The sequence below is a fragment of the Sceloporus occidentalis genome, unplaced genomic scaffold, assembly GCF_023333645.1.
Source record: "Sceloporus occidentalis isolate IW3139 unplaced genomic scaffold, rSceOcc1.0.p SCAF_14, whole genome shotgun sequence".
Lineage (NCBI taxonomy): Eukaryota > Metazoa > Chordata > Lepidosauria > Squamata > Phrynosomatidae > Sceloporus > Sceloporus occidentalis.
In genome coordinates this window covers 18,037,470-18,050,214 of record NW_028316994.1, presented here as the reverse complement: position 1 = coordinate 18,050,214, position 12,745 = coordinate 18,037,470, and the positions used below count along the sequence as shown (strand labels likewise).

At 49.2% G+C, this 12,745-nt stretch overlaps 1 protein-coding gene across 1 annotated transcript; it reads right to left on the bottom strand.

Moving 5' to 3' along the window:
• Positions 1-2,107: 2,107 nt before the first annotated feature.
• On the bottom strand, positions 2,108-10,178 carry GABARAP (GABA type A receptor-associated protein). Its single transcript, XM_089479633.1, is given in 5 exon segments — positions 2,108-2,701; positions 2,704-2,718; positions 4,599-4,717; positions 5,158-5,236; positions 10,013-10,178. Coding segments are annotated over 5 exon segments (357 nt in total). The 5' UTR covers positions 10,103-10,178; the 3' UTR covers positions 2,108-2,647.
• Positions 10,179-12,745: the final 2,567 nt, after the last annotated feature.

The following is a 12,745-nucleotide window of genomic DNA, read 5'->3' as shown; positions in this document are numbered from 1 at the left end:
AGAACAAGCCAGAAACCTTCCTGGTTGAAGCCAAGATGGCCAAAGTGAGGCAGTCGTACTTTGGACACATCATGAGAAGGAAGGACTCATTGGAAAAGACCATAATGCTGGGAAAGGTGGAGGGAAGGAGGGAGAGAGGAAGGCCGCAGGCCAGATGGAGGATGGACTCCATGAAGGAGGTCATGGGGATGAATCTGCAAGGCCTGAGCAGTGGAGGACGGGGGCAGGTCTTGGAAAGACCCTCATCCACAGTCTGGCCATGAGTCGAGGTCAAGTCAAATGCATCTAAGAACAGTAACTGATTCTGTGCATGGCCAGTGACTCTGGGGAAAGGCTCTTTGCCTTTTCCAACAAGAGCCCTCCTGGACTGAAGCAATTTTAAATGGTTTTCATCCTGTGCATCTTACGGGGTCCCAGGGTCTTGCTTTAATAAGGAAGCAAAAGCATATTGATCTCAAAGAGAGCCTAAGAGACAAAACAAAATCCCTGGCAGCTTTGGATGTCAAGCTTTGCTGCTCGGGGGCTTCTTGCCTGGGTCCTAAACTCTGGTGCTTGGAGAGGATTTTGGTTCTGACTTCTCCCTCCATTCTCTGCAAAGTTTTGGCAAAGGAGGGGCTCTCCTGGCTCAAAGTAATGAAGACATTAACATCAAAATGGGAGGCAAAAACATTGTGAGACTGCCAAGAGAGAACGCCTGGCTGTGTGCTGGCCCTAAAAGGGCGCTTTATGGTCAAGTCAAATGTAAACCAAATTACGATCCAAATGACACTTCCTTCAAATATGGAAGGAATTTGAGAAGCTGTTGTTTCAACTGAGTGGCAACATGGTGATTCCCCAAAGTGCTGTGATTCCCAAACTTTGGCCTGCCAGATGTTTTGGACTTCAGCTCCCAGAATTCCTTACTGGCCAACATGGCTGGGGCTTCTAGGAACTGATGTCCAGAACACCTGAAGGGCCACAGTTTGAGGATCACTGGACTGTAGTGGTCTGACCGCAGGATTAGGACAGTGGAGACCAGGGTTCAAATCCCGGCTCGGTCATGGAACCCACCAGGTAACCTTGGGCAAGCCACACTCTCTCAGCCCTCCTTCTGATCAATTATATTGCCAAGAAAACCACACAGGGTCACCATAAGTCGGAAACACCTTGAAGGTGTACAAGATGCCTGAGCAATGCTTACAGAGCCACAGGTTAACTGTCTTCCTACCACAGTGCAAGCTGGGCTAGGAAGAAATACTTCACTAGCTATACTCTCTCTGCCTAAACATCCCAGAGACTGAGTGAGGAATTACTTGAAACTACTGCAATGCCTCAAGATCGCTTCCAGCTTCCTCTCTGAAACCTCCTGCCCCCCACCCCAGCATTTGCCAGGCCCCTCCAGACCCTCTTGGCTTCTGAGGTTCATGCATGCCTCCAACTGAGCCTAAAGCTCCTTTCATTCAGCAACATATTCCTTTCCAAAACATCCCTGTTGTGTGGGGGGGGGGGGAGGGAGAAGGTGGGTTTAAAAGACTATTCCTTTTGTTCTGCTAAAAAGGAACTGGCCACCCCAACTTCTCAACAGCTAGAATCAACTGCCACGTTTGCAGCTCATTCATATACAAAAAGGATCCTATCACACTATAAAATTACAGTGCTAGATTCCACATTAAGTGCCACGGCAACACTGTATGAAATCCTGGGATTTGCCATTTATTTGGGGGGGAAATGTTTTGAACTCTCAGCGAACGCTCCTAGTAGTGCTGCACCCAACTACAAATCCTGGCATTCCCTAGGATGCAGCCATGCCAGTTGAAGCAGAACCACAGTGCAGCACCTGTGTAACGTGAAAAGGGCCTCTGGGCAGAAAGCGGTCCTAGAGATGAGGCTACAAAACCTCCACGCCTGCCTCCTGCTGCGAGGACCTAAGTAGCCAGTCGTAGGACTTCCAAACCTTGTCAGTGTCCTTACCTCTTCCTTCCAAGGGCTTTTCACTGCAAACATCTGGAAGTTATCAGTCTGAAGGTTTCAACCAGCCCCTAATGCTAACTCCTTCTCCCATTTGTGCCCCAAAATAAAAATTAAGAATAAAAATAAACAAATCAATAAAATTACTGGGAGGCCCACGTTTCTTCTTATATATTTTTAATTAGCATTCCCCGTCCCCATTGGTTACAGAAACTGCCAGGCAGAACGCAACCCTGACAGAAACAAAAATCAGGGTGTGGTAGTAAAGTGGCAAGATCAAAACAGGGGAGGAAATGTTGAAAAACTGAAACTTCCCCGTCCCTTTGAAAGGAAAGGAAAGGAAAAGGAGGAAAGGGAGAAGTTGGGGCTGAGAGAGGGAGGAAAAGCAGGTATGTGAGATGGAGTTACAAAGAACGGAGAAAGAAGAAGAAGAAAGAGGTATTTTGCTTTCAGCCATGTAACCACCTCAAAAACAAAATCAGCCCAATGAGAGTGGTGGGGGGGGGGGCAGGAGAAAGAAGTGGGGTTATTGAGGAAAGGAGGTTAAAAGGGCTGGGAGGGAAGGAAAGAAAGAAAGACTAGACCCCCCCCTTCCTGGGCCAAAGGCTCTTTAACATAAAATCAACAACAACCAACAACAAAAAGTGCAGGGTCCCTTCAGGGGCAGGCGCCCCCTGGTGGCAGCAGGTGGAGGCGCGCCTCACAGGCCGCCATAGACGCTCTCGTCGCTGTAGGCAATGTACAGGAAGAAGTCTCCTCCTCGTGATGTTCCTGGAATTGGGGGGAAGAGGAGAGGAGAAAAAAGGGGGGCTGTCAGTTTGGGGAAACCCGGGGGAGGCGGGGAAAAGACTCAGACAGGGGAGGGGGCACAGCTGGAAGTGGGGGGGGGGGGGAACACATGCTCCACGTGTGGGACATGCCACAGAGGCTTGGACTTTGGCTGCGTCTGCACTGCAGAAACAATCCACTTCTACTGCCATGGCCCTATGAGACTGAATTCTGGGAACTGCCTTTTTGTGAGACATTTAACATTCTCTATCACAGAGCTCTGGCTGCCACCACAAACTACAGTGGTCCCTCCTCCTTCATGGGGGGGGGGGTTAGGGGCACAGGACCCCCGTGAAAGTGAAAAATCCACAAATTTAAAAAAAAACAATTTTGTTACACCTCTCTAGGAATCTCTCAGTCCTCCAGCACAACTCTGTGGCCAAAGTCCAACAGACGTTGACCCCCCAATTGCACTGGAAGACCTACAAGCACCCAGAGAAGTGTTTTCTCTAGGAATCTCCAGGTCCTCCAGTGGCACTCTATGGTCAACTTCTAGCAGAGTTGTGCTTCAGGACCTAAAAATTCTTAGAGACAACATATTAATCAAATCTGCAAACACACAAGCTTCGAAAGCCGAAGTCGCAAAAGTGGAGGGCCAACTGTACAATTCCCACAATTCCATAACATTGTGCCATGACAGTGAAGTGGAGTCAACCTGGATTATTTCTGCAGGCTGGATGCAGCCTTCATTGGACCTCCAAAGGATCCCAGAAAAGTTCTCTCTCTCTCGAACCCAGAACTCGGGAGAGCTGCTGAGGCCAGTCAGGGAAAAGTTACTTTTGGGAGGAATTCAATTCCCAGAATCCTGCTGCCTTCCCTTGCCACCTGCTCTCGAAAAAGGAGCCTCTCACTAACCCAGCTCCAGGTAGAGCCTTTGCTGAGTCAAAAGAGGTTGAAAGGTTACTAGCAGAAAAGGGGGAAGCGGAACTCCCATAGCTTCAGAAAAAGTGTTTCTCCCCAACCCTACATCTCTGACTGTTTGCTGTCAGTCAGAGAACTTGGCAAAGTTACTTTTTTGGGGTACGGCTCCAAGACTCCCCCTCACACCTCTGCATCTGCATGCTCTCCCACCAAACCAGATCTGAGGAGAGACACTACTGGCAGTTAGAGGAGAATGTGGAAAAGTTGTGTTTGTTTTGGTGTGCAATTTCATGTCTCCCCAGGTGGAATCCTAGCAGCTGTACTACAAAAAAGTAACTTTTCCCATCTCTGGATAAGAAATTATGCCTGGACAAATGGACAAATGGTTTCACCCAGCCTAACTCCACAGGCAACTAGGTCTTTCCACCCACCATACATGGTCCCTGCCCCATAGTACGGAGCCTGATTTTAGAGCAGTGGTTCCCAAACTTTGGTCCTCTAGGTGTTTTGAAGTTCAACTCCCAGAAGCTCCGGCCAGACTGGCCAACAGAGCTGAAGTCCAACACATCCAGAGGAACAAAGCTGAGGAGTTCACTGTTTTAAAGGGTTCAAACCCACTCCCAGTTTCACCAAGGGAGGGCTGCTGAAACAGTGCTGCTTTTCTTGCCTCTTCTGGACACATTCAGTGGCTCAGTTTTTCTTCCTGGATCTTAACTATCTGGTTCCAGACCAGGAGAAAGGAGGGACATAACATAAATAAATAATTTCCCAGCTTTATCAGATTCTCCTGAGTCCTTTACAAAAACAATATCTTTGGTTGCTCCTCTGTTATTAATGAATAATTGTTAACACTTTTTCACTACTATTTTAAGAACTACTCTCGGCTGCCTCAAATGCCCTTCCTGAAGGAAAAGGTGAGATGATCCTTCCTATAATATGCTGGAGGTCCCACACACACTCACCTGATAGAGCTGCCCCATGGTAGCGCTGGTTGGGGGGATGACATTGTTCACAAAAAAGAAGAGCGCATCCTCGGCTCGAAGGTGGATCCTTTTCCGGATCAGGAAATAGAACTGCCCAACTGCGAGGGGAGAAAGGGACAAAGATTGGTCAGTCAACAGAGCAAAAAGAAGTTGGGGGTTCTTAAACCAGATATCGGCATCCTCTTCCAAAGGAACTGGCAAACTTTATGGGGGGACAAAAATGCACATGGACATTTTGGACTACAAGTCCCAGAATCCTTCCAGCCAGCTTGGCTGGCTGGGGGAATTCCGGGACTTGTAGTCTAAAATGTAGCTGTTTCCAAGCTGTGTTCTTGTGAAAGTCACCAATCCTCTGAACAAGAATCTGGAGCATTTAAGAGTCAGGTGGACAGACTTCCTCCTAATAATCCCCCCAGATTTTGGACACAGGCTTGGCATTCCTTATGAAAGGATAACTAAGATGACCCTTTCCTCCACCCAGCTGCCCCAAACTTTGGGCTCATTCTCTCCCTTGCCTCTCAGCCGAACACATACATACCTGTGAGGTCTGAGGGGACAAGGTATTTCTTCTTGTCCAGATCTCCTATCCGAGCCTTGGGTGCTTTCTCCACAATCACCTGTTGAGTTTCACAGAGAGAGAGGCTGTGTCAGTGAAGGGCAAGGAGGAAGGGTTCGAGCGACAACAGGGAGAGGAGCAAAACACTTCCTAATTATAGGAAAGGTTGAGCAACAGAACAAGCTGTTCAAGAAAGGCCAGGCATCAGCTTTCCAGGAGAGCCTTTCACTGGTGACAGTTGAAAGCGGGAAGTCTTGCTGCAACAGGCTTGAGATCATTTTGACTCACAAGAGGCCTTTTGGAGGCAGGGAGCCCTGGGGCTGGGCCCCTGAAGGCCTCTCCAAAGCAGAGCGCAGCCTGGAGATGCATGAAATCATAAACAGAGACATTCTCCTCCCCGCAGGAAACTGTAACCAAGGGCTCCTAGGTCAAATGAACCCAACGCCACTTTTTTAAAACATGGGTGCATGGAGTAGAGCAGTTCCTACTCTCAAGATCACCTTAAGCAACAGGCTGAAGATGTCCTAGGCTCAGTTTACCACAGGGCTGGGAAGCATGTGACCCTTCAGATGTCGTTCAACTGCAAATCCTAGCATCCCTCACCAACGACTATACTAGTGGGCTGTTGAGTGCCGGCATATGAAGGGCCGCAAGGTTCCCATCCCTTGTTGTTGTTGTGTGCCTTCAAGTCATTTCTGACTTATAGTGACCCTATCACAGCATTTTCTTAGCAAGATTTGTTCAGAGATGGTTTGCCATTGTCTTCCCCTGAGGCTGAGAGCGTGTGATTTGCCCATGGTCACTCAATGGGTTTTGTGGCTGAGCTGGGAATCGAACACTGATCTTCAGTCATCGTCCAAAATTCAAAACACCAGGCTAGGCTGCAGACCAAGAGTGGGAAGGCAGAGAGGGGAGTATGGCGCCTCTTCCAATCACTCTCCAGTGAGGCCAAGGTTGGGGGGAATTATGACAGCTACCAGAGCCACCAGCCCCAATACATCTCACAAACACCCCACTAGAAAAGAATTTATTCTACGCAGGGCTATCACTCTTGTTTTTAACAGAGGTCTCGCAGGGAGGAACTGCCTCTTCCACCATTCCCCAGTGGGGCAACAAATGTCACTTGTTGAACCCCTTAACTATTTAAAGGAAGGAACTTCTGTTCTGGATCATGCCCCTCTTCCCCAGACAAGCCTTTTTGTTGGCCAAGGAGACTTTGCATAACACGGCAGAGGAAGCTTGGGAAGGAAGCCAGCGACTCAGGGGCCTGTATGCAACATCAAGGTTACTCCAATCTCGCTCCAAACACAGTTCAGATTATTCACCTTTAGCCCAGCTTCAACATTAAGCAAGAGAGGCCTCCAGCATCCAGATGATTCAGTATAAATAAAAAGGGGAAACAAAACAAGACAGGAAAGGGGACCCTATCTGAGAAAGGCTGGATGGAATAAAGGCAGAGTGTCCACGACAGTCAGGGATTTGTGACTATGTTCTTTTTAATAGCAGTAGTAATAGTAGTAGTAGAAAAAGAGTCAGGTCCTTTATCCATGGATTCAATCATCCGTGGCTTGAAAATTCTAAAAAAAATAATACAAATTCCAAAAAACAAACCTTGATTTTGCTATTTTATATTAGGGACATCATTTGACTAGGCCATTGTATTTAAAGGACTTGAGCATCCATGGATTTTGGTTTCCGCAGAGGCTCCTGGAACCAAAACCCAGTGGATAACAAGGTCCCACCACATCCCTTGCAACAAGGGACATATAGCAAATCCAGTAACATCCAAGCAAACATACCCAATAATGGTATCGTTGTTTGGATGTTATTGGATCTGCAAGAAGGGAGTAATACTAAGCTATTTTATAGGATTGCTATCAAAGAACAGACCAGGGTAAAACAGGCCTTGGCTGCTCAAAAGCACGCTAGGGATACCACTGAAGTCTTCTTCTGATGTATGTGTATCCAGAGAGCAACAAGAGAAAAAGAGAGACCTGGATCAGCAAAAAAGATACAGCTAGAGCAATAATACTAACTAGGATACAACCAGGGTTCCCTAAGAAGAAGGAAAAAGAACTGACCAGTAGAAGAATAGGGCCCCACAGCTACCCTCTTATGCTCCCTGCTATACAAGCATCACTTTTGTAGCCTTGAGACATTTCCTTTCTCTACACAACCGACAGACCAAAACACGAGCAGCACTTCTCGGAAAACACAGATGCAAGGATGGGGAAAAGTTTCACTTTCACGTATGGAAATCTGTCATGCGTGTTTAAAAGAAAGCCAAACAGGGGCAGGACCAAGATACAGAGAGGAGGAGAGCTTGAGGAAGGAAGAAGGAAGAGATAAATGGCTAAGGAGAACAACAAGCCTCACAATGCCACTCTTGTGCCACCTCTTAATTCCTTCAGTGTTTTGCCCTGTTTCCCAGATCCTCCTGCCCTGAGCCCAAGAAGATGAAACTTATCCAGCTGTGTATTTCAATCTTGCCCACTGGCTTTGGTCTCTTTCTCCCTCTCTACCAATTAAATGGAAGTTCCTTGGGGCAGGGCACTGACCCCCTGTACTTCGTATAAAGGAGTGCCCTAATGGTGCCAGGAATAAATGCGGAGAAAAGGCCTATGTCTTGACTAAAGGAGGGTCCCCTGTCACCTGCTCAGAGTCTCTGACATATGGCAAGAAAGGGAATCATGTGGCCCTCCAGGTTCTGGGTTGCAAATCCCATCAGCACTGTGGTGAACAGAGATGAATTCTGGGAGTTGCTGTTGAACAAGATCAAGATGCCAAGAGGCAAAACAAGTAAACAGAAGACATAAGGACACAGAGTTCCTGTTTGATAACACAAATCTGTCCCCCAACCCCGGAAAGATGCAGAAATGCAAATGCAAAAGGCCCTTGATATCCGCTGAGGTTTGGTTCCAGGATGCCCCCTCCCTGGATACCAACATTCATGGATGCTCAGATCTCATTATATATTATGGCTAAGCAAAATGGTGCCCTTTATAGAAAATGACAAAATGAAGGTTTGCTTTCTGGACTTCCTTTAGAGGCGTTTTCACACCACGGATGCATACTAACAATGGTTGGTCTGTTGCTGTTCCCCACCTTGATCCATGGGGAGAGGTGGGTGAGTAATAAATATTGTCATCATTAATAACAACAACAACAACAGATATAACAGGAGAGAGAAAACATTCAAGGGGTGGCTGTGTTGGTGGCTGTCTTTGACAGCGGGGCGGGATATAAATAAAGTTTTATTGTTGTTATTATTTAGCACATTCAAACAAAAACCCATCGAATAGGGATACATTCATCGGCCAAACGAAATGCACAACGTTCTCGTTGCATGCTTTTCGAAGCTTCAGAAAGCTTGCAACATGTATATAGTGCATTTATTTCAGTCGGCCAATCAAGGTCTCACTGTTTGGTGGGTTTTTGTCTGAGTATCAGAAGCCTTCTAGATCTTCCTAGTTTCCAGTTCCCAGCATGCCCAACTAACCCTGCAAGGGGCTGCTGGGAAATGGAGTCCAACGACAATGTCTGGAGGGCTGCAACAATGTCCATATATCTATCTATCTATCTATCTCCTGCTGGCTAGGATGTCCCTTCATATCTCTGGCTAAACAACACAGGAGTGAAGAGAAGACCTATTCTGTGGAAGTCCCTGTGACAGCAAACAGTTCAGCCATATGCAGATCTGTAAGCACAGAGTCTATGTGTTGAGACTGGTGCCCATAATGTTGCATTGGCAGGGCATTCTCTCTCAGGATAAACCAGGCTCAGACCGTGGCAGGGATTTCTTGGGCAAGCATGGCACCCACTAGACCCCACAGCCAGCCTTCCATTTAGGACCCTCTTGCTGCCAGAGAGACTTAGTGGTTTGAGCGTTGGACAACGAATCCGGAGAGACCAAGGTCCAAATCTCCCCTTGGCCCTGAAACCCACTGGGTTTCCTTGGGCAAGTCACACTCTCTCAGCCTCCTCAGCGGAAAGCAAGAGCAAACACACTCTGAAGGGCTCTCAAGAGCAAGAATGGTTCACGTATTGGACTAGGACTCCGGCAACCTGGGTTCGAATGCTCCCTCTCCAATGGAAAACTAAATGAGTGGATGACCTGGAGTAAGTCTGGCTCTCTCAACAGAAAGCAATGGCAACCCTCCTGGGAACAAACCTTGCCAAGGAAACCTATTACAGCTTTGCCTTCTGGTCACCCTCAGTTAGAAATGACTTCAAGGCACAACAACAACGCTGACTCCAGAGGCCTGGGTTCGAATCTTGGCCCGGCCAGGAAACCCTCGGCCGAAGTCACACTCTCTCAGCCTCCTGCTCCTCCTTCAGGGGAAGCTCCAAGGGTTTGCATTCTGACATTGCAACTGTTTTAATCCTTGAAACAGTTCCATTGGTTTTAATATTCGACGTTGTTTGTTAAAACTGTCTCGCTGTGAGCCGCCTTGAGTCCCTCCATTGGGAGAAAGGCGGGATATAAGAAAGTAAGACAAGAGTAACACTAAGGTTCTGCCCTGCCAAGTACTCCAACTCCCATCAGCCCCTTCTTCTCCCCTCCAGGAGATGATGGGAGCTGTAGTCCAAGCCACGTCAGAAGCGGAAGGAAGGGCGAGGGAAGCAGGCGGCGCTGGTTCTACCCTGCCAACTGCAACCCCCATCAGCCCCTTCTCTCGCCCGGGGATGATGGGAGCGGCAGTGGAGCAACGCTTGGGAAGACGAAGGGAGGGGGTTACGGGTGGTTTCAATGGCGCCAAAAGGAGGAGGGAGGGAGGGAGGGAAGGGCGCCCCTTTGGCCTCCCTTCTTCCCCGAGGAAGGGGCTGCTTTTCTCACCGGGACTCGATCCGGGTACTTCTTGCGGATCTTCTCTCCCTCGGAGCGGCGCTTCTCGAAGGGGTGCTCCTCCTTGTAGACGAACTTCATGGCGGCGGCGGCGGCGATGTCAAGGCTGAGCCAAATTCAAGGAGGAGGAGGAGAAGAGAGAGAGAGAGAGAGGAGGAGGCGGCGGCGGCCGCTTCACAACAGACGCACCGCGCATGCGCAGAGCCTCGCCTTTTTCTTCCGCAGCCCCCGCGGAGGGATACTCCGATGGAGGGACTCGTTTCGGCTGCGCACGCGGCGTAAGGCGTCGCTACGGAAACGGAGCAGGCGCCCTCCCCTGAGGCGGCGCGACGGCTACGCAACAAGTGTAAGCGGTGTCCGAGAATAGGAAAAGCCGTTAGCGGCCTGTCAAGGCCTTGTTTTCGCTTTTAAGGGATGGTAGGGACTTGTGAACACGTTTTCGACACATAGTTTGGTGTGGATGTGAAAGGCCGGCTGCCTGGACGGCGTTAAGCGTCGAATGAAGGCGCCGTTCGACGCTTAACGTCGTCAAGGCCGCGTTTGCGCAACCTGCGTAGCAAGTGAGCGCCATAATGCTTAGCATTACGTCGGCAGCGAATTCACGAAACAGCCCTGCGCAGCTTGCGTAGCAGAGTGACACCAAAACAAAGTAGTTCGCGAGTCCTTTTTTTTGTAACTCCTTTCTTTGGAGGAAAGAGCGAGCCCCGCGAGGAAAAAGGAAACGAGGGGCGTTTTCTAACTCCGCGCGAGACAAGGCCAGAAACCAGAAAGAAGGAGAATAACCAGCGAAGAAAACAGGAACCAACGCTGGCGGAAGAATCAGGGCAACAACAAGCGGAGGAGGAGGCGAAGCGTCTCGTCATGTGGCTGACGTCAGCGGAGAGGCATTGTCACGTGCGCCGCCCTCCGCCAGGGGAGGCGGGGCTGGTCACGTGACGAGGAAAAGGTGGGCGGGACGAAGAATTGCGACGGAAGCCTCAAAAGGGCTGGACTGCAGCTCCCATCATCCTGCTGGGCAATTATGGGAGCTGTAGTCCAAAAACCAGCATTCTTCTGGGAAGCAACATGCCCAGGACTCTCTTAAGGGCCAGACTGCAGCTCCCATCATCCTGGCGGGCAGTAATGGGAGCTGTAGTCCAAAAGCCAGCATTCATTTGAGACGCGAGATGCTCAGGACTCTCTTAGAGGCTAGACTGCACCTTCCATCATCCTGGTGCAGAATCATGGCAGTTGTAGTCCAAAGTAACGTTCTCTGGAGGGGCGAGAGGGCACCTCCTATAACCCCACTACACAGTTATACTCCAAAGGCCAGCATCCTCCTGGGACACAACATGCTCAGGTACTCTCTTAGGGGCTGGACTGCAGCTCCCATCATCCTAGTCAGCAATCATGGCAGTTGTAGTCCTAAAGCCAGCACCCTCCTGGGAGGCAATATTTAGGGGCCAGATTGCACTTCTTATCAGCCTAGTTGGCAATCATGGCAGCCAGTCTAAAGTAAGCGCCCTTCTGGGAACAATGTGCTCAGGACGCCGCTTCTCTTGCCAAAGGGGCTGGACTGCAGCTCCCATCATCCTGGTGGGCAATCAAGACAGTTAACAGTTTAAAAGTCCTTTCTGGGACTCAGCATGCCCAGGACTCTGAAGTGCTGCTTGCCAAAAGGGCTAGACTGCAACTCCCATTGTTGTGGAGAGCAATCATGGCAGTTATAGTCCAAAAGCCCTTCCTGGGATGCAACACACTCAGGACGCTTTGAAGGGCTGCTTTCCAAAGGAGCTAGAGTGCAGCTCCCATCATCCTGGTGGGCAATCATGGCAGCTGTAGTCCAAAAGCCAGCACCCTCCTGGGATGCAACGCGCTCAGGATGGGAAAAGGACAGGTTACCTACCTGTAACTGTGTTTCTTCGAGTGGTCATCTGCGAATTCACACAAATGGGTTATTCTGCGCCTGCGCAGCAATCTCCGGAAACTTCTAGAATCTCTAGGCAGAATGCAATGTATCTTTCTGCAACTTTTTGGCGGTAACCCCACTCATCCCTATATAAAGCCCCTAGCGACCCGCTGCTTTCCAGTTCCGAATGAACCGCAAACCAGCGCGGCAACAAGCGTTGTCAATAAGCAGGACACTGAGGGGAAGGATGGGTGGGTTTGTGTGAATTCGCAGATGACCACTCGAAGAAACACAGTTACAGGTAGGTAACCTGTCCTTCTTCGTGGTCTCTGCAAATCACACAAATGGGTTAGACTAGCGAGCTAAAGTCAGTGGAGGAGGGAGTGTCAACACATTAAATATCAGTTCAATATGATAATCAATCAATAAACATTTTGAAATCAAGAACTGTTGTGTTTATTATACCTAAATAACTTTAGTGCATGGCAGAAAGTAACACTGCCCTCCCAAAGGCCGCCTCATGCCTGGCCCTGGCATCCAGCCGGTAATGTCTGATGAATGTCAATGGCTGGGACCAGACAGCAGCTTTGCACACATCCTCCGGGGAGACCCCAGTCAAAAAGGCGGAGGATGCGGCTACTGCCCTACTTGCATGAGCTTGAACCCGACACGGTAAGGGCTTGCAAGCCAGCTCATAACAGAGGTGGATAGTGTTGGCCACCCATTTGGAGAAACGTTGAGCTGACACAGGCAACCCCTTCTTAGTCTCAGAATAGCAAACAAAGAGCCTTTCCGAACGCCGTGTAGATGATGTCCTGTCCACATAAAATGCCAGC